Source organism: Tachyglossus aculeatus, chromosome 9 (assembly GCF_015852505.1).
Source record: "Tachyglossus aculeatus isolate mTacAcu1 chromosome 9, mTacAcu1.pri, whole genome shotgun sequence".
Lineage (NCBI taxonomy): Eukaryota > Metazoa > Chordata > Mammalia > Monotremata > Tachyglossidae > Tachyglossus > Tachyglossus aculeatus.
The window spans coordinates 47375025-47394352 of NC_052074.1; the positions used below are offsets into that span (position 1 = coordinate 47375025).

Consider the following 19328-nt stretch of genomic DNA (forward strand, 5'->3'; position numbering starts at 1 on the left):
CTTCTATTTAGGTGGGGTTCTAAAAGCTAGGAATCTGGTTAAAAATGAACAAAAAAGGTAGTTTTTTTTTCACCCTATCTTGGATAAAGGCCTGAAGGAATTGAGACTTTTGGAGAATTTTTGAGAAATAGGTAGGTTGATACAGGTCCCTAAATGTCTCTCTGAAGTGGCCTGAAATCTTGTTCCAAAAATAGATATGATGTGGTCCTAGTTTCCCTCTCGCTTTTGAGGAAAGTAGTCCCTGTGGCTATCTTTCGGAATCCAGGGTGTGCCTGACTCGTGTTCGGATCAAATCATTTTGTTCCTCTTGGTTACGGGAGTATCCACGGCTAGTTGAAAGAGTAAGGTCTAAAGTCCTTTTTTGTGTGTGTGTCATGTTTAATTTTGAACTATAAAGGTGATGTATGTATTCATTCCAGTTATCTTCTATTTTTGATAGGCGGATTAGATGAAGGATTTGAGGTGGGGGCTATCAGCATTCAAGCGAACAGGAGCCTCCAAACAGGAAAAAAATATTCATTGAATCAGCTCTCGCATTAAGCTGGGGTGTGCGTACACACAGTTTGATGCTGTTAATCTGATTAAGCCTTTTAGCTGCAGCCATATGTATCGGTGAAATTTGAGCTCGTTTTCCAATTAAAAAAAAATCATTAACTGGTTACCATGGTTATTTTGACCATAAGTGGTACCTCAAACTCCTTGTGATTCTTTGCCCTAGAAAAGTGAACGATTTTTTGTTGAGGGGAGAAGGGCTTTATATAATCATGTAAAGCATTTACACATTAAAAAAGAGGTTTCCAAGTGATGGTTGTGATTTAGTTTCCACTCTTTCTGATTCCTCTGAAGACATGGACTTTCTCTGATCGTTTGATTGTAGATTGCCCACAACCAGCACATCACTAAACAAGACCAGTGGCTGGAGGATAGAGAAAATCTGCTGTATTTGGTTTATAAAAGCCAGGTTACAGTCAATTCTGACTGCAAATTGGGGATGCATTCCTGGAGAGTGCTACTTAATGTGGAATGCTTTGAGGACTATTCCCAAAGATCTCGTGATAAGAGGAATATGGGTTCCATTTCTGAGGGGAAAAAAATTCTGAATCACTGTGAAGTCCCTTGTATTAACTGGATTCCCTGGCTGGCTGCCCCATCTGCTCTTGTTACTGCTCCCGAAAGATTTATAAAGCCTGGAAACTTCCGGGGTCCCATGGGTGAGAGTGCCTGTGATTCACACCTTCCTAGAGGAATGCAATATGTGGTCTCGTTTTTTCGTGCTCTTTCCACTCGTGGGGCCCAATTTTCAGAGGGGGTTGCGGGGAGGAAAGATTGAGGTCTTCCACCATTAGGCCCCTCGTTTCATCTTCTCCCACTCTCCTCTGTGTCACCCTCACACTTGGATTTGCACCCTTTATTCACCCTATGGCACTATATATATCTATATATCTCTGTACATATCTGTACATATCTATAATCTGTTTAATATTTGTCACCCCCTCTAAACTATAAGCTTGTCATGGGTGGAGAACATGTCACTACCAACTCTGTGTTGTACTCTCCCAAGGGCTTAGTACAGTGCTCTGCTCACAGTCAGTGCTCAATAAATAGGATTCCTTGAGGAATCTTGGAAGGTGTGGGAATCTTGGAACCATGTATGTTGGCTTGGAAATGTGCAGCGTCTGGGAGTCAGAAGGTCATGGGTTCTAATCCCGCCTCTGCCACTTTCTGCTGTGTGACCTTCACTTCTCTGTGCTTCAGTTACCCCATCTGTAAAATGGGGACTGAGATTCTGAGCCCCACGTGGGACAGGGGCTTGGTCCAACTTGATTTGCTTGTATCTACACCAGTACTTAGTACAGTGCCTCGCACATAATAAGCACTTAACAAAATACCATAATTATTATTATTCGGCAGGGGAACACGTTGACCGAATCCCATCCTGCCCGCTGGCCCTGTCCTATTCAGGCCATTGTCCCGGGAAGGAGAGCTCAGAGAATCTTAAAAGTGTGTTCTAGTCCCTCCAGCCCTTTAAGAAAGAATTCTGGTTGTGTAAACATGAAAGCCGGTGTAGGGGTAAGTGTGATTAAGAAAACTTCCTGGAAGTTGATCCAGCCAGCATGTGAGAAAAGACCCTTAAACTACAGTCACCAAACATTCTAGTCATGTGAGCAATCCCATTTCGTCCGCATTAGAGCATGTCTCCTCTGGTATATATCATTTGTTTGGATTTTCAGCAGTAAGAGATGAAACCTTCGTTTTTTTTTCTTTTTTTATAGCCCTAAACTCCATTTGCTGCTTCGCTTTAACCTTCCATTTTGTTCAGAGGTTATCAGGGGCCTAAGAGCGAAGACTGAGCCAAGGACCTTGTAAAATATAAAGTCTAGTTTACAATCTAATTCCATCTTCACTCAGTAAAGACCAAAGTGGTATGCTAATATGGTTCCTTGCAATGAGAAAATATTGACACTGTTGCTAAGGCATTTTACCAGACATGTTATTGAGGCTGCAGCTTCGGAGACTTTACAGTGATTCCTCTGGCGGCAGTGGCAGTAACACAGAGAATGGCGACGTAAAGAAAGATGGGAGAGGTTTTCTCCCCTGACATGCCCCCCCCCTTATACCGCCCCCATCCCCACCCCCACATAAAGCTGGAAACGAAGCAAATCAGATAATGATGCCCACACTAATTTTGTCTGGCTCTTTCTCTGTGTAATGTGAGCTGAATTGGGTATGTTGTATTTTTTTTTAAAGTAGACTCTGGTGGGGTAACCTATAATACAGTCTTGAAGCAATTGCCAATTGCTCCATTTCCAACACATTTATAAATCACACATTTCCTACTTTTTTAAAAAAAGTATAATAAATGGTAGCCATTCTCTTTTTCCTACCAATCTTTCTGGTAATTATGCCGGTTGGCAGACAGCTTTGCAGATTATAACTTGAATTTGAATCGTGAGTGAGTGGGTGGTGTGCTAGTTTATTGCATTGTTCTCGAAACCCTCCCCCCTCTTATTTTTGCACCCTCAAAACTTTGAAGTGCCTAATTTGACAGAATGTACCTGATTATTCTCATTCACAGAAACACTTAATAAACTATTATCTGTCCAGACATGCACACAATGTAACTGAACCTTTTGGACTACTTAACCCTGTTCTGTGATTTCTATGATATTACACTTAAGGGCTGAGAGGGAAGTAACTGGTGAGTGAAAGCAAAACATCAAATTCAATTTTCAAGTGAATTTTGGGGGGCCTCCTCTGACACCCCTTCTCTTTCCTCTATCTACCCATCCTCTCCACTCAGCCCACTGTACAAACACGCCTTCCCTCAGCCCTGGGTCTGTTTTGAAGGCTGTGGTCTGCTCTGCCAGTTACTAACTGGCAGGACAGGATCTGTGACATTCTCCAGGCTCTGTTAGAGTAACTTCAGTGTGCTGTGTTGGGAAGGACAGACTTGGGGAGTGAAAACCCAACATGCAGAAATCTGATTCACCAGTATCTCGTGCAGGGCTGTGCCTTATAGAGGAAATGGTCTTGAGGCTTCTTTGACAGCAGCGATTTCCTCTGAATGGTGGTATAACATTGTGAGTCACAAATAATGCAGCGCTTTTGTGGAGTGGGAGTCTCTTTAAGGTGCCGGTGATCTCCAGGTAGGTGCTGAAACTCTATGAAACCCCTGATTGATGTCTGTTGTCAAAGAAAATGGCTTCTAAAATTACCAAACAAAAGCCTCTTCCATTGCCCCCACAGACTTTTGATAACTTTAATGGTTCATGTACAACCCAACTACTACTTCTGTGACAGTAGACATTGCTACCTTTTGTAACAGCTGCAGTTTTGTCCATGTGTATCTTTTTGCCTCTACACCAACGTCTTCTGAAGTAACTTCATCTCCCCTCCCCACCAACCACTACAATCCTACTTTAATAACATCTCAGAAACTAGAGTACTTTTTCATTTTCCATAGGACTTTCTCCTTTGTCTTCAAAATAACCCTGGTAAAATAGGGAGAGGCAGATATCATTTCTATTTAGCAGATAAGGAAACTGGCTCTTCTAAGAGGTTGAGCGCCTGGCTCATGGTCACAGCAAGCCAGTGGCAGAGTCAGGACTAAAACTCAAGACTCTCATTAAACCCCTTTCCTTTCATAAACGTGTCCTCTCCAGTCTTTTGGGCTGTCTCTGCGCTGTCTCATACCCTCATTTCTAACTACTTCCCAGATTTTGTAGAGCAAAAGGAACCCTTTACTAACTCCTATGCAAAGCTATCTTTCTGTGTATTTTGCTACCCCAGTCTGCTCCTTTGTTGCCTTCTGGGGAAGATCCGGACTATTTTCCATGTGCAGGTTGGGATCCTACAAATCTGCTCTGAAGTGTTTGGTTTCTCGTTGAGCCTTTGACAGAGGACAGATGGTATGTTGTGGTTTCTGGCGGTGATAGGTGTTAGTGTCGCAGGGTGGTGCAAGTAGCCCTTGTCCTGGAAGAAGCCTGGTCGTTAGCCAAATGATAATATGGTTCCTCTCCTTTAAGTCCCTCTGCGTGAAAGATCTTTTCACTGCTCTGTCAGTGTGTGCAGCAGGAGCAATTTTTGTAGCAGGAGGGGGAATAAAGTGTTTCCTACCATTAACTGCAGGTGGGGAATAAAGTGGGTCAGGAGTGGTAGAGAAGCTGATCATTTGGAGCCTTAAAAAAAAATGTGCCACAATGCCGACTGTTTCAGAGAAAGTTCTTCCAAGCCTGTTAGCCCTCCTTCGACGATGGTAAATCTGCCAGTGCCAGTGTGCGCAGGGCCAGTGTCTCAGTCTTCGACCGAAGAGTGACTGTTTGCCGAGTGCAGCCCTGATGTCAGAGCAGGACATTTACACTTGGATCGACCTTTCCCCTTTGCACCCTGGAGGGATGGTCTCCAGCTTCTGAACCCGTTGAATCATCAGGCTACTTTGTGGCCCGCCGTCCAGAGACAAAAGGTTTTTCCCATCACACCCACTGTTTCCAATAGGTTTGAATCCAGCAGTGTTCCTCAAGCAGATTTTCTGCAGAAACTCGAGGTTCAGATGTTCCACTGTGCATGACAGGAAAATAGCCTTTTCCTTTCCTCCCTGCTTTAAACTCTCCATCTTAACAGCAGACTGCATCAAATCAAAGGTCCACAGAACAGCTGCTGCAAAGACTGAAGGTCTTAATGGTTTACAACATGCACTGGAAACTCAACCCCACCAGATTTGAAGTTAATGAAAATATTTGCTTCGCTTGGAATAAACAAATTTCCTAGACAGAATTTTTAATTGGGGGAAGGGGGGAGTTGGCCTTCTCTCTTAACTGTTATCAGTTCCATTCTTGGATCAGAGTGGAGCAGAATAATCTGACCAGTATTTAAGAAAACAGTCTTCCTCTCCTGATTTTTCCTGCTTTCATGGGTCATTGGACACCATAGCAGTGCTGACTTCTTTTTTTTTTTTCTCCCCTTCAACAGAGCATCCTCCTGCTCTTATTAGATCGTAAGCTCCTTTAGGGTAGGGACTCTAAATGCCTGGTAGAGTGCTCTGCACCTAGTAGGGGCCCAATAGATACTAATATCCTTAGAGCCTGAATATTGGATGGAACATTAGTCAGACCTAGTAATGAGATTGTTTATGCTCTTATGGCCTTGGGACTCTTGCCTTAGAAAATTGCAGCAATTTAAAAAATGTTTTGCTTGTCTTGCCCTCACAGTATTACTGTTGAATTGGTAAACATGAAAAAAATCTGGTTGTCTTGCCCTCACAGTATTACTATTGAGATGGTAAGCATGAAAAAAATCTGGTTATGTGACTTGCCCAAAGGCTCAAGACTTAAGGCAAATTTTGAATCAGGAATTACCTATTTTCAAAAGGGGGGCTGTCCAACACTTTTTGCTTTATATCATCATAATCAGTGGTATTTATTGAGCGCTTACTCTGTGCAGAACACTGTGCTGAGTGCTTGGGAGAGTAGAGTACAACAGAGTTCGTAGACACGTTCCCTGCCTACAGTGAGCTTACAGTCTAGAGGGGGAAATAGTCATTAATAAAATTAATATCTGACAAATCTTCCAGTGTGGAAAATCTGGGCTTTCAGTTCTGAAAAGAGGGATTGTGGGGGAACCTAGGAATGTTGGCAATTGAGTAATTCCTTGGTTCCCTAACACAAATGAAGACCCTCTTCAGTGGTAAAGGATGAAAACTAGTTTGTGGTTTGCCTACTGCAAACCATAGCTATAGCTGTCTTGCCTCTGCTACTTTAGGTCTTGAGCCAGCTTTGGAAATAATGGAGATATTCAATTACTGGTTGAAATCTATTTTTCTGGAACATTATCTACTTTCTGCCCAACCCTGATCTGATCCGATCTCTGTTTCCTTTCTGTGTGCACACTGATTTTTTTTTTTTAATTGTGTGGTGGACAGCTATGCTCTCTTCTTTTTCTGTCCTTTCATATTTTGGTATTCTGAAGCCTTTTGCTATCTTCCACTTCATAGCCCTAAGGTGGAAGCCAAACCAAGTCGGGCAACATTTTTTTTTTCATCCTGTCCACCTGGGTCGACTCCAAACTGATTTTAGGTGTGGCCTCTTTTCCGCCTCTTGAAGCAGCATGGCCTAGCGGAAAGATCACGAGCCTGGAAGTCCTGTCAGTCTCCTGATCTGGGTTCTAATTCCAGTTCTACCACTTACCTGCTCTGAGATCTTGGGCAAGTCAAGTGATAACTGACTGATAAGTGGCAGAGCCAGGATTAGAACCCATGACCTCTGACTCCCAAGTCCGTGCTCTTTCCACTAAGCCACGCTGCTCAACCGCTCTTTCAGCCAATTCTCAATTATCCGTGGCTTTCAGAGAAAGGGAAGTCAAGACAATTGAAAATCACACCACTCCCCAAACTCCTTTACAAACCTTTCATCCAACCAGTTGACTGGGGCAAAATAGACTGATGGGAATTTCCTCTTGCCACCCTAGTCTAGCACTCCTTGTACCCTCTCCCTCCCATCCCACTGCTCCTCCTCCCCGCAATGGGAAAGGAACTGGAGAGGATAGCAGTAAGCAGAAGGGTAAAGACATTAATCAAGAGTTACTGGGTTTTACCTGTCCTGCCAGGGCTTGTAGTAATAAGTCATGTATTAAGCAGGGCCTGCTGAGTCCCAAGTACTGTATTAAGCACTTGGGGGAAGTATGAGCAGAAGCAAAACTGAGGTTACCTTCCCTTGAGGAACTCATGATCTGATAATAAGAGAGACAGACATACAAGGTGTTTGCAAGTGGCGGGAGTAGTAGGAAGAGCAAGGACCAGCTAGGGAGTAGAACAAATGCCTTATGATAAAATATCAGACTAGGGTAGTGACCCTATTTGTTAATGATGTGCATATAGCTGTGATTCTATTTATTCCGACGGTTTTGACACCTGTCCACATGTTTTGTTGTCTGTCTCCCTCTTCTAGGCTGTGAGCCCATTGTTGGGTAGGGACCGTCTGTATATGTTGCCGACTTGTACTTCCCAAGCGCTTAGTGTAGTGCTCTGCACACAGTAAGTGCTCAATAAATACGATTGAATGAATGAATGAATAATGACCCATTCTCAAAATTAGTTTTTCTGGTCTCTTAGAAGATTTGGGGGTTCCAGACTGGTAATGTTGTTTTTCTCCCAGATTCCCACTCAGTGCTGGAAGTAATGAATGGTCCAGGCTTAATTCATTACCTTCCTCTCCATTTGCTGGAAAAAGATTGATTCAGTTCTGGAGCTTTCAGTACAGATGCCAGACCAGCTCCACTAGGGTCTTCTTGCTAGGGCATGACCATGAGCATGTTGTGGGGAGGAGGTTCACTTGATCCAGTTCTCCAGTTGAAACCAGGCTTGTCTGACAAAGAGCATCATAGTCTACTGGTTCTCCTCATTTGAGACGTCAGGATTCTGTGAGGGGTTAAAGCCACCGCTGCAGTAATGTTGTTTGAGAGTCTTGTTATCTGTGTCCTTCTGGGGTAATTAGATTTTAAGTATTAGATCCTATGCATTTATCATGTGAACGTGCTTGTAGGTGATAGATGGCCTAAATAACCACCTTCCTTTTTCCAGCAGGAGACTTCTGTTCAGAGAATGCATCCCAGGTTGTCACTACACCTGGCCACACTGCAGAATTTTCCATTGGTCACCTCCCTGTGGCGGAAGACCCATACAGAGCAAGCTTGGCTAAAGGAGTCTCTATGTCTCTGCCTTCATCACCTCTGCTGCCACGCCAATCTTATCTGATGCCATCAAGATCAAGCAAAAAATCCCCAGGTAACAAATTTTGTCAAGGAAGTCATCGTCTGGTATGGGATTTTTTTTTTAAATCCATATTTTTGAAACATTTAAATATGCAAAAATATAAAATGAATAAATTATCTGGGAAAGGACCTTGCTTTGGTGTCGGAGTTAGAATGGCAGCTAATTGGACTGGAGGACCACTTAACGAAGCCCTTACACATAGAGAATATTGGGTTTGCAATGTTGATAGAATTGTTATGGCACTTATTTTATAAAGTTCCCTCAGAACTTTGCACATACTGTACACTGCATTTTTAGTCTGTATGCAGTGGGGATGTATCTGTTTTATCCTTTTGCTGGGTCAGGTAGAATCAGCTGGGGGCCTTGTTTTGCTCATTCCCGTGTTAGAATTGTGTTAAAAGCATCACTGTTGGAAAAAGAACAGTGTATTAAAGAAACACTTTGTTCCAGGATGATGATGCAATTTAATTAAGCAATAATCAGACTTACGTTACCAGACTCATTGGACAAGTTTTTTTCCACCAAACAAAATATAAAAACAAACATTAGAGTGGCTGCTAATTGTCTTTTTGGCTTGTTGACCATGAGTTGCAGGATACCACATCTAGAGTACATTTAGACCAATATGGATTTATACCAGAATAAGAAAGGACATATAAAAATAGTAAGGCACTCTGGTAGTGGATCAGACAAGTGGTTCATCCTGACTCAGGTTTTATGTTTGTCAGTGGCAGCATGAAATTTGGAGGAACCATGAGATGGTTGCCTTCTTGGCATCCATTTTGATGTCTAGGGACATATAGTACAGCCACTTTGATTTTGTATGATTGCTTCATTCAGCATTATAACAGATCAAAATTGAAATGTTTGAAAGCTAGCCATACAGCATATGTACAGAATATTCCCCTGCTAGATTGTGAATCAGAGAGTAGGCATCATGTCCTCTACCACTGGTATACTCTGTAAAGTGTGTAGTACAGGGTACTGCCCACAGGAAATGCTCAATAAATGTGATTGTTTTGGAAAGGAGTGGGGATAGGAAAGACTGGTTACTAGCGGAGCTCTTTGGCTTCTTGTTCAATCAGTATTCTTCTTTTAAACTTCAGTCGGCTGATATCACGGGAGTTCTGACAGGTTTTGTTAGCAGCTGGTGAAGCTATCTTAAACTTCTGCTTGGAACTGTACCTGTCCTACGTCTGTTTGCATAGGGATTTTTCAGTCTTAGGGTAGTCGAGAGAGCTCCATGCCCACTGCACATGGACCAGTGTGAGAGGGTATCTAGATCACTGTCCTCTGTATAAATATTTTGGGAGAGTTTGGCACTGTTCCCCCGAAGAGGCTCTGAAATTGGTGTGTGTGTTTCCTGTCCTTTTTAAATATTTGTGTTTTAACTTTCATGATCATTTAGGTGGAGAAATAGTTGAGAAAACTGAATTGTTTTAAAATGACTGTAATAAAAGTGAGTGGCAACAGTGCACACTCGATCACTGATGGTAGAAATTCTGCCATGTCAGTTTTTTCACTAATGTTCTGTCACTACTGGAAATGAGATTTTTGTTCCACCCAGTTCTGGCTTTTTTCAGATGGCAACTGAATGGTGACTGTCTTAATTTGAAGTTATTTTTAAGTTTACCAGTAGGAGAATACTTACTATAACTGTCCCGTGGGTTTAAAGTGTTCACACTGATTAAAAACAAATCTGAACGGTCAAAATTACCCATTTTAACTATCTCATTATTTCTTGCTGTGGTATGACTGCCAAAAAACGTACCTTATTAAATGGGTTAAATTCATTCAATCGTATTTATTGAGTGCTTACTATGTGTAGAGCACTGTACTAAACGCTTGGGAAGTACAAGTTGGCAACATATAGAGATGGTCCCTACTCAACAACGGGCTCACAGTCTAGAAGTGGGAGACAGACAACAAAACAAAACATGTGGACAGGTGTCAAGTCATAAAGCTCTGAAGCACGGTAAGCCTGCCAATTTTCAAGAAGAGATGCTTAAATATTTGCATAGACTTTTCCTCTATTCAAGGAGGAAATGCCCCAAAGATTTTAAGGATGCCACAGTCATCACCATGTTCATGCATCTGACTGCAGTAACTATCTGGACATTTAACCGCTCTCTACTGGTGGCAAATGTCCTATTCAAAATCTCTTTGATCAACTTTTGGGCAACACTTTCTAGCATTTGGCCCTCAAGAGAGCCAACACTCTGGTTCAAATTTTCGTTACATCGTGATTATTAGGCAGCTATTACAACCATCTCACTAGTCTCTCAGCCTCTCCGGGCTTCAGTCTAGAGTGCATGCCACCATTAGGTTCACACCCTGTATATTCTTTCCCAGTGCTTAGCACACAGTAAGTGCTTGATAAATACGATTACTATTACAATAATTACATAAATAAGTACAATAAATAGTATTGCCTATATTTGGGTAGAGCAGGCAACCATAACTAGTCCGCCCCATCCCTTCTGGAAATAGACAAGTAGTGGAATCAGGATGGCAGTTCCATCTTCCCCTGGTGGCAGGAGGAATATAGGAATGTGTGTGTGATCCAGTTGGCTTGGAAGTGCTTAATAAACACCTCTTTTCTGACCCTCACTGGGTCTCGAGCCTGGGTGTAATTGATTTCTTTTGCCCGTGCCCTGAAACCCCGTGAGGAGGAGGTATCCCTGCCCCAGCCTCACTCACCCAACACTCAGCCTCAGGAATCCACTGGGGCTCTCTAGACTGTGTGCTTGTTGTAGGCAGGGAATGTGTCTATAGGTGTATTGTACTCTCCCATGCACTTAGTACAGTGCTCTGCACTCAGTTAAGCGCACAATAAATACAATTGAATGAATGAATGGGGCTTGGAGCTTCGGAGCCCCACAGCAGTAGAGCCACGTGCACACTACATGAGCTTCCCATGTACTAGGTGCTGTGACCTCGGCAGCGGAGCTGGCTGGGTTTTAGGGGGAGGAGTGCTAGCAGCAGCTCTGTCCACAGACGGCAGATCTAGATAATAATAATAATAATAATGATGGCATTTATTAAGCGCTTACTATGTGCAAAGCACTGTTCTAAGCACTGGGGAGATTACAAGGCGATCAGGTTGTCCCACGGGGGGCTCACAGTCTTCATCCCCATTTTACAGATGAGGTAACTGAGGCACAGAGAAGTTAAGTGACTTGCCCAAAGTCACACAGCTGACAACTGGCAGAGCCGGGATTTGAACCCATGAACTCTGACTCCAAAGCCCGTGCTCTTTCCAGTGAGCCACGCTGCTTCTAGATTTGAAGAGGAGCAACACTTGTGCTGCCCTGTGGGGTGTAGGATGCTACCGTGGTCGGTGTAAGACTCCAGCCCTAATCTCTCCTTGGGTTCATGGGTTATCTCTAGTAAGAAGATCAACCAGCGCTTAGAACAGTGCTCTGCACATAGTAAGCGCTTAATAAATGCCATTATTATTATTATTATTATTATTTGAGTGCTTACTGTGTGCTGAACTAAGCACTTTGGAGAGTACAATGCAGCAGAGTTGATATGTTCCCTGCCCACAACGAGTTTACGGTCTTGAGGGGGAGACACATTAATATAAATGAAGAAATTGTAGATATGAACCTAATTAGGCTGAGTTGAGCTTCAAAAAATTATTTGAAAACTGCAGAGAACTGAAACAGAATGTTCCCCGAGTAGCTGGGCTTTGCACCCAATTTCTGTACGCATTTTCAGTTATAGTGTTGGAATAGCATCCAGAGGCTTAATGATCAGCCTAGCTTTTGCAATAGTTAACATATGGTAGCGAATGCACACCAGATTTTAAATACCCTATTTTTGAAATGTAGAACAATATTACTGAGAATAATCACATGACCGGCTAATATATCATTAGTGTGCGAAGGTGCTGTGCTAGCGTCACTGGCTGTGCTTTCAGCATTCACTGCCCTCTGTCCTCTGATGTACAAAAGAAGAAAACCCTTGTCCCGCTCGAGTTAATTTTGTCAGAGGAGGTTGCTTTCAGCTCTGTTGGGTTCACAGGGAGAACAGCGTTTACCAAGATGAGCATATGAGAAGGGCTCCAGGAAATTTATACTTTTGCAAGCACAGAAAGCCAAAGGCTTTTAGTTGTTGTAAGGTCAATACTGATCATCAAAAATTCCATAGCACCAGCTAGCCCTGATTAGTTCGTGTTAGGTTCCAAATTTTGTCAACTCCTAAGCACCATGAAAGTAGTTTTTGAAATGTTAAGTGGCTAGATATTAAAAACAAGTGACAATAATTTTAACTAATGTTCGTTGGTTATCTGTGTTTGATATATTGTGAAAAAATTCTTTTTTTAATGTAAAAGAATATTTTTAAAGGGGCTGTGGTGTTACCCCCCTGCTTCTGCTCGAAAGGGAAGTGCTTATATGGACTTTGGAAAAAGTAAATGCAAAATGTTACATTTGGAAAGATGTTCTTTCTGTTGATCACTCCCAATGAATTGTTCATGTCTTGTCTGGCCATTGGTTTCTTCATGGGATTTGAGGGACATTTTTCTATTTTTAAATATTGTTTGGGTTTATTAGGGAATGCACAGGGTATGCAGACTCTTTATTCATGTACACTGATGACAGACAGTGTTTTATGGACACCCCCAGCTGTTCTTCATAGGGTAAAACATTTACAGAAATGTCTTCAGAAATTAATGGTGGTCAATTCTGATTTCGTAAAAGTAGTGGTCAATTCTCACTGTATACCAGTAGTAATATTGAGTAATATCGAGTGCCTTTTCTTATTCCATTAGCTGATTACGTTAGTCAATCAGTGGTATTTATTGAGCACTTACTGTGTGCAGGACAACGTACTTAGCACTTGGGAGAGTATAATTTTGTAAACACAATCCTTGCCCACAAGGAGCTTACAGTATACAGGGAGAGACATTTAAAATAAATTACAGATATCGGAGATCTTTAAAAAAAAATGTAATGTTGGACAGTTTGGTTCATCCAAGAACTATCACCATGCAAAATATTCTGGTTTCCTGGGTAATCTCTGAATTTCTCAAAAGGAAAGTGTTTCTGACAGATTCCTCTGGCATCATATGGTAAGGCTAGAAAAACTGTTCAGTGTAAGTTGGTTTGGCAACCATTTTCTCCTTCTTTCCTTCCCAGTATCCTTTTGCTCTTCTTCTCTTTTCTTCGGATTTAGTGTTTCCCACCCGCTATTCATTTAGAGGGGAGCTTTTAGTCACACTCTGCTGCAGTGTCAGCCGTGCCCAATGGTGGGTTCAGTAGCTGTTGGGAAAGCCCAGGTCTGGACCAGAAACCGCCACTGCTTTCTGCAAAGAAATGGAATTAGAAAACCTCCCCTTCCCCTCCACCCTTTTCATCCCTGATTCATAAAATCCGTGGAGATCACTACAGATGACCTCTCTACAAAGCCAATGTTCTGTTGACTTGAAATAGAAACAGGAAGCCCAGGGAGGAGACAGATAGCTCTACCTGTGGCATTTCCTGCTGCCTTGGCAGATGGCCTCCAAAGCCAAGTTAACCCAGTTGGTGTCCGGCACTGATCCCTGGCAAAAAGAGAGCTCGGGTTAGGGCTCCTTGTTTCCCCCGGCTCGGTCTCCAGTCTACCCCACCCCTAGTTCTGGAGAAATTCAGGTGCCATTTCACTGCCAGTAGCTAGTTCAGAACTGAAGGAAGGTGACTTGAAAAAGCAAAGACTGGACGAGGATTATGCAAGTGACCTGTGATGGGAAAATACCAAGCCTCTTACACTGAGGCCTTCTTGGCTTCCTGGATGAGTCCCCACTGAGTAAAACACCTGTACACTTGGATGGCATTTTGAAAGTCATCTTGCTTTCCATCATATTTGTCAGTGTAAATCCTGGAGGAATGAGATTAGAAGTGACCACATGAAAATGCATACTATTCCCAGTGTCTTCTACTTTAACCATATGCCCCCCAGCTCCAAGTACAGTGCTGCGCACACAGGTGCTCAGTGAGTACTGATAATGATGATGATGTTGATTAAAACCTTCCAAAGGGGGAAAATGTGGCGATTTTGTTTTTCTTAAAGTGGATGACATTCATAGATTTGAGGCATTTAAAGGCAAATCCTTCCTACAGATTAGGTTTTTCTGGCTGATCAGAATCTCATGCAAAATGAGGTTATTTCTGTAACTGACTGACCGCTGAAGAGTGGTTCATATCAGCGAGTCTCTCCCTTATCATTTGAACATCTTCACCCTACAATGCGCACAAACTTCAGACGCAAGGAATAGCTAATGTTTCCCTTTCTGGGGAATCGGGTATTGGTTAAATCATAGCATTTGTTTTATGTGACAGCAATACAGCACTTCTTCGTGAGACCTTGGGAATCCCATTTGAAATGGGAATTAAGTTCTTGTGGGCAAAAATGTCCCTTTAAAGAAAGAAAAACAACCTCTTCCTCTTGTTTTATATTATTTCCTGGTGCTAATCTGATATTTTTTTGATATAGACTAAACTCCTTGTGCAGCAAGTATCATATCCACCAACTCTGTGGTATTATATTCATTCAGTCGTATTTATTGAGCGTGTACATTCCCAAGTGCTTAATGGAGTGCTCTGCACAGAGTAAGCGTCAATAAATACCATCAATCAGTTTTATTTATTGAGCACTTAATGTTTGCGGAGCACTGTACTAATTGGGAGAGTACAACAAAACAGTTGCTATGTATGTATATATACTTTTCGGTTTCTCTCCCGCTTGCTCAAAGAAGAGAATAATTACCTGGGGTGTAATTTCCAATGTACCTCATTGACAGAAATAGTTTTCCCGAGGAGCAAACTGGCTTTTGGTTATATTTGCAGTTCTCCTTTCTCTGGGGCCTCTTTGATGTGGCCTTTTGATGTGTGGAACCCTGGCTCTCCTTACTGCCTGCAGCCCTTATCTGGTCAGCTGTCACAATGAAGTGGTGTGAGCTGCCAGAGCTGCTAATAACATTTCGAGAGCTACTTTTAACCCAGCCTGAAGTAAGGACTAATTGCGAATGAGTTGCTTTTAGTTTTCACAGTGTTCACCCCTGGAAATAACTTGGGATATTTTCTGTGTTTTTCAGGGAGAGGGGAATGGCATTTGGGTAAAATGCGTGTGAGAGTGAGAAACTTGTCATTCGACAGTCTGTTGCTTATCAAAATGTTTTTGTTAAAATAGCTTTTCTGAACCTAATTAGTGCTGCTAGCTGATTGGAGAACGGAGCTATTTTTGAAGAGGCTGTGTTTGTTTATGGTGAAGGGATTTTTTTTTTTTTTTGGAAAAATTCCTAGCAATCCAAAGATCTGGTTGTTGGAATCAGTGTTGAAGTGGCTCCATCTTGTGGAGCGTGTGTGAGGCTGTAATTGTGACAGTGTGAATTCCTGCAGCCTGCAATATGTGCCATATTGTAATAATAATAATAATGATATTTGTTAAGCGCTTACTATGTGCAAAGCACTGTTCTAAGCGCTGGGGAGGTTACAAGGTATCAGGTGGTCCCACGGGGGGCTCACAGTCTTCATCCCCACTTTCCAGATGAGGGAACTGAGGCACAGAGAAGTGAAGTGACTTGCCCAAAGTCACACAGCTGACAGTTGGCGTAGCTGGGATTTGAACCCATGACCTCTGACTCCAAAGCCCTGGCTCTTTCCACTGAGCCACGCTGCTTCTCTAACAAAGGAAGGGAAACTTCCTCCATCAAGTCCTCGCACTAACGGAGGTCTATGCTCTCGTTGTTTGTCATAAAATGTTTTCATCCAAGGAATAGATATTTTAAAATTCTGAAGCTTTCCATATCCAAGGTGGATGCATACAGTGACTTGAGAGTCTTTTTTTCCTTTTTAAATGGTCCTGATTTGCTTCACCTCCAGCCTCTCTAATAGCTAATAAACTGTGAACTTGGTAAAAGAGTTGCCATTCCCTTTAATCTTTGCTGAGATGTCGCTTGCTGAAGGCAAAAGGGTTGAGGGGGGATTGCCTGCTTTACAAGCTTCCGCTCTGTCTTCCCCATCCACAGGTGTCCTCAAGCATTTTTGCATTCATGAGAAGAGGGGTTAATTGGCAGATGTGGAAGGCAGCTAGACCGACTGTTAATATTGATCATGATGTATGGGAAGGTGTAGGGAGAGAGAAATAAAATTTGCAACTGTCAAGGGCTTGCCGACAGGATGATGAGAAACAGGGTCAGAGAGTGTTTCAGTTGATAATAAAAGGGGAAGGGTGGGTGGAGGCTGAGAATTTGTGCCGTGATTTCATTTGTCCTTGATGCTGACTGAATTAACTGCTTTGTAATTGCTCAGGAAGAGTTTGAAGTTTCAGGAGGGAATAAAAAAAAAACCCCAACAGTAATCTAGGCCCCAATAAATGATTCCCTGGGACTGAAAATATATGGGTTTGTTGCAAAATTTTTGGACTCAAATGTTTGGGGATGAGTATTTTGGATGCTGAAATGTTTTAGGTAACTGGAGATGCTTAGATCTGGTTTCTGATCCAGCACGTGGGCCAGGGGGTTGCCGGGGTGCCATGGTTGGGCTTAGAAACAGCGCTGTGAAGACTTCTCTCTCTCCAGCAGCTCCAGAATCAGTGCCAAGTTTACCAAAAATGTGCACCGCACCCCTAGCCCTCTTGCTCTGAGCTTGGAGCTGTGAGTGAGAGGGGAGAGCTTAGGTCCATTTTCTGATTTCAAAGTGGACCAGAAATACTGAGTATCAGGCAAATGTTCAATTATCAGAAAATTGAGAATTGGAAATTTGCATTAATGCTGTTCATATAATAGAATAATTTACTGTGGGAATATATATATATTCATATACATGCATATAGTAGTTACTGAACACTTTGGGCAGTGCAATGTACTAAGCATGTGGAAGAGTACAATAGAATTAGTAGACATCATCCCTGTTACCAAGAAGTTCACAATCTAGAAGAGATGGGGGAAATGTTCATCAGTGCTATTGGGGTGGGGGAGGGAGAGTGAATCTCCAACTGCATAAAGCTGAAATTGTTGCTCCAAAGTGGCAATAGTGGGGGAGAAATAGGGTGTGGTAATCAAAGATTAAAGAGGGAAGGCCTCCTGGAGGAGATGTGATTTCAGAAAGCCTTTGAAGATAGGGAGAGCAATGGACTGCCAGATGTGAAAGGGGAGGAAGTTTCATTCAGGCCTGAGGGAGGGTCCAAGAAGGAGGAAGTGTGTTAGTAGTTAGGATAAGTAGGTTTGGTTTATTGAGCGCCTTGAAGTCGATGTTAAAGAATTTCTGCTTGCTGTGAAGAAGAATGGGCAACCTTTGGAGTTTCTGAGTGAGGAGATGTGTGCCAAATGCTGTTTTAGAAAAATGCCTGGGGTGCAGAGTGAAGTATTGCCTGGAAAGGAAAGAGACTGGAGACAGGGAGAACTGCAAGGATGGTGATGCAGTATTCAAGTATATGTGAAGGGTTGGGATCAGCATGGTATAATTTGGATGGAAAGGAAGCCTTCTATCAGTAAAGAGCACAGACCCGGGAGTCAGAGCACCTGGGTTCTAATCCTGCTCTGCCACTTGCCTGCTGTGTGACTTTGAGCAGGTCACTCTAACTTCTCTGTGCCTCAGTTCCGTCCTCTCTAAAATGGGGATTCAAAACCCGTTATCCTTTCCATTTAGACTGTGAGCCTCATGTGGGACAGGCACTGTGTCCAACCTGATTATCTTACACCTATCCCAGTGCTTGGCATATAGTAAGCACTTAACAAATATTATTGTTACTATTATTATTATGTAAATTATGAAAAAATATATGGGAGACCTGTACCTAAAGACTCACCCAGCTTCTTAAGCAGTTTTTCCAGGGCTTCCTATAAATCACACTCAGTATCAAATGGTAGGCCAAGACTACTACAGCTCACCGACACTGACGCTATGCTCACGGCAACGTAGTTTTAATGGGTGGGACATGTGAGGAGAGTGGTTGATAATTTGCTACCCAAGGAACTGTGGATGGTGAACTGTCTTGGGACACACATGAGCAGGAGGGCAGAAGAGAGATTTTAAAGTCCCTGTGAAGCACAGTCATAAACATTGCAGTATAAGGAGACTTTAAGGAGCCAATACCAGCAGGCAGAAAAGCCTGGCATTTGGAAATTAGGTTGGGGATTGGTTTCTTTCAGTGGTGGCTTTGTGAAGATTGGCCCACCAAGAGATAGCCTCTAAAACAGATACCACTGTTAAGGGGCACCCAAATACGTGGGCTAGGAGCTTTGCTGCCAGTAGCACCATCTTTGAGAGAGAATTCTACGGTATTCTGAAGATCTTAAAGTTTTAAGTGATGCTGAGAGATGTTTTTGAGATTTGAACAGTTCCAGCTATCCAGGAATCTCTTAAGGTCAACTCCTCTGGAGGATGAGGAAAGCAAAGAATCACACCTACCCAGCATGCCCTACTGAGATGCCATTATTGACATCATTTCTTTAAACTTCTAAGTCTCAGCAGACTGGAGCTAGGGTGAGCATTTATCCCATTTGGTACTGGACAGCCTGGTTTGTGGCTACTCATCCCCTGTCCTGTACAGTTACGGCACTGGATGACTTTATATCTGGTATTTCTTTTTGAAATGCCCAGTGTCCTTCTGCTTATGCTCCTGCTGCCAGGCCTCTTGCATTTACAGGGAGCAGGAAGGGCAGTGCAACAGCTGTGGAGCAGTGGAGAGGGGCCAGCAGTACTCCTGGTGACATACTTAGCAATTGTATAGGTTCTGCAAGCTTCCATGAAAAACTTTTTCATAAATGTCCTTGTGATCCATATACATTATTTACAGTACGTAATGCCCCAGGGTCAGCAAAGGGGCAGCCAGATTCTTTTAATGCCTCCAGGGAACACCTTGACTCAGCCAAAAATTGGGTCACCCCACTGGTACAGGTTGGGGTGGGTGGGCAGGGGAGAGGAAATAGCCAGGAATTACCACTGTACTATTTTGGCCCCGGGAAGTTCTGGGCCCGGGAATTTGTACGATTTTGGCCCCGGGAAGTTCAAAGTAAACCCCAGACAACTCTGAGCAAGAACAGGGAGAGGTGAAGTAGGAAGGGCCAGGATAGGAT

General features: G+C 42.9%; 1 protein-coding gene across 6 annotated transcripts in view; it reads left to right on the forward strand.

The window, feature by feature from the left end:
* TANC1 (tetratricopeptide repeat, ankyrin repeat and coiled-coil containing 1) overlaps positions 1 to 19328 on the forward strand; it is a 167545-nt gene that overhangs the window by 66228 nt on the left and 81989 nt on the right. For all 6 annotated transcript variants that reach the window (XM_038751030.1, XM_038751033.1, XM_038751031.1 and 3 more), the window contains exon 3: positions 8075 to 8278. In XM_038751030.1, coding sequence (XP_038606958.1) covers positions 8075 to 8278 — 204 coding nt within the window. The remainder of the gene's footprint in view (positions 1 to 8074; positions 8279 to 19328) is intronic.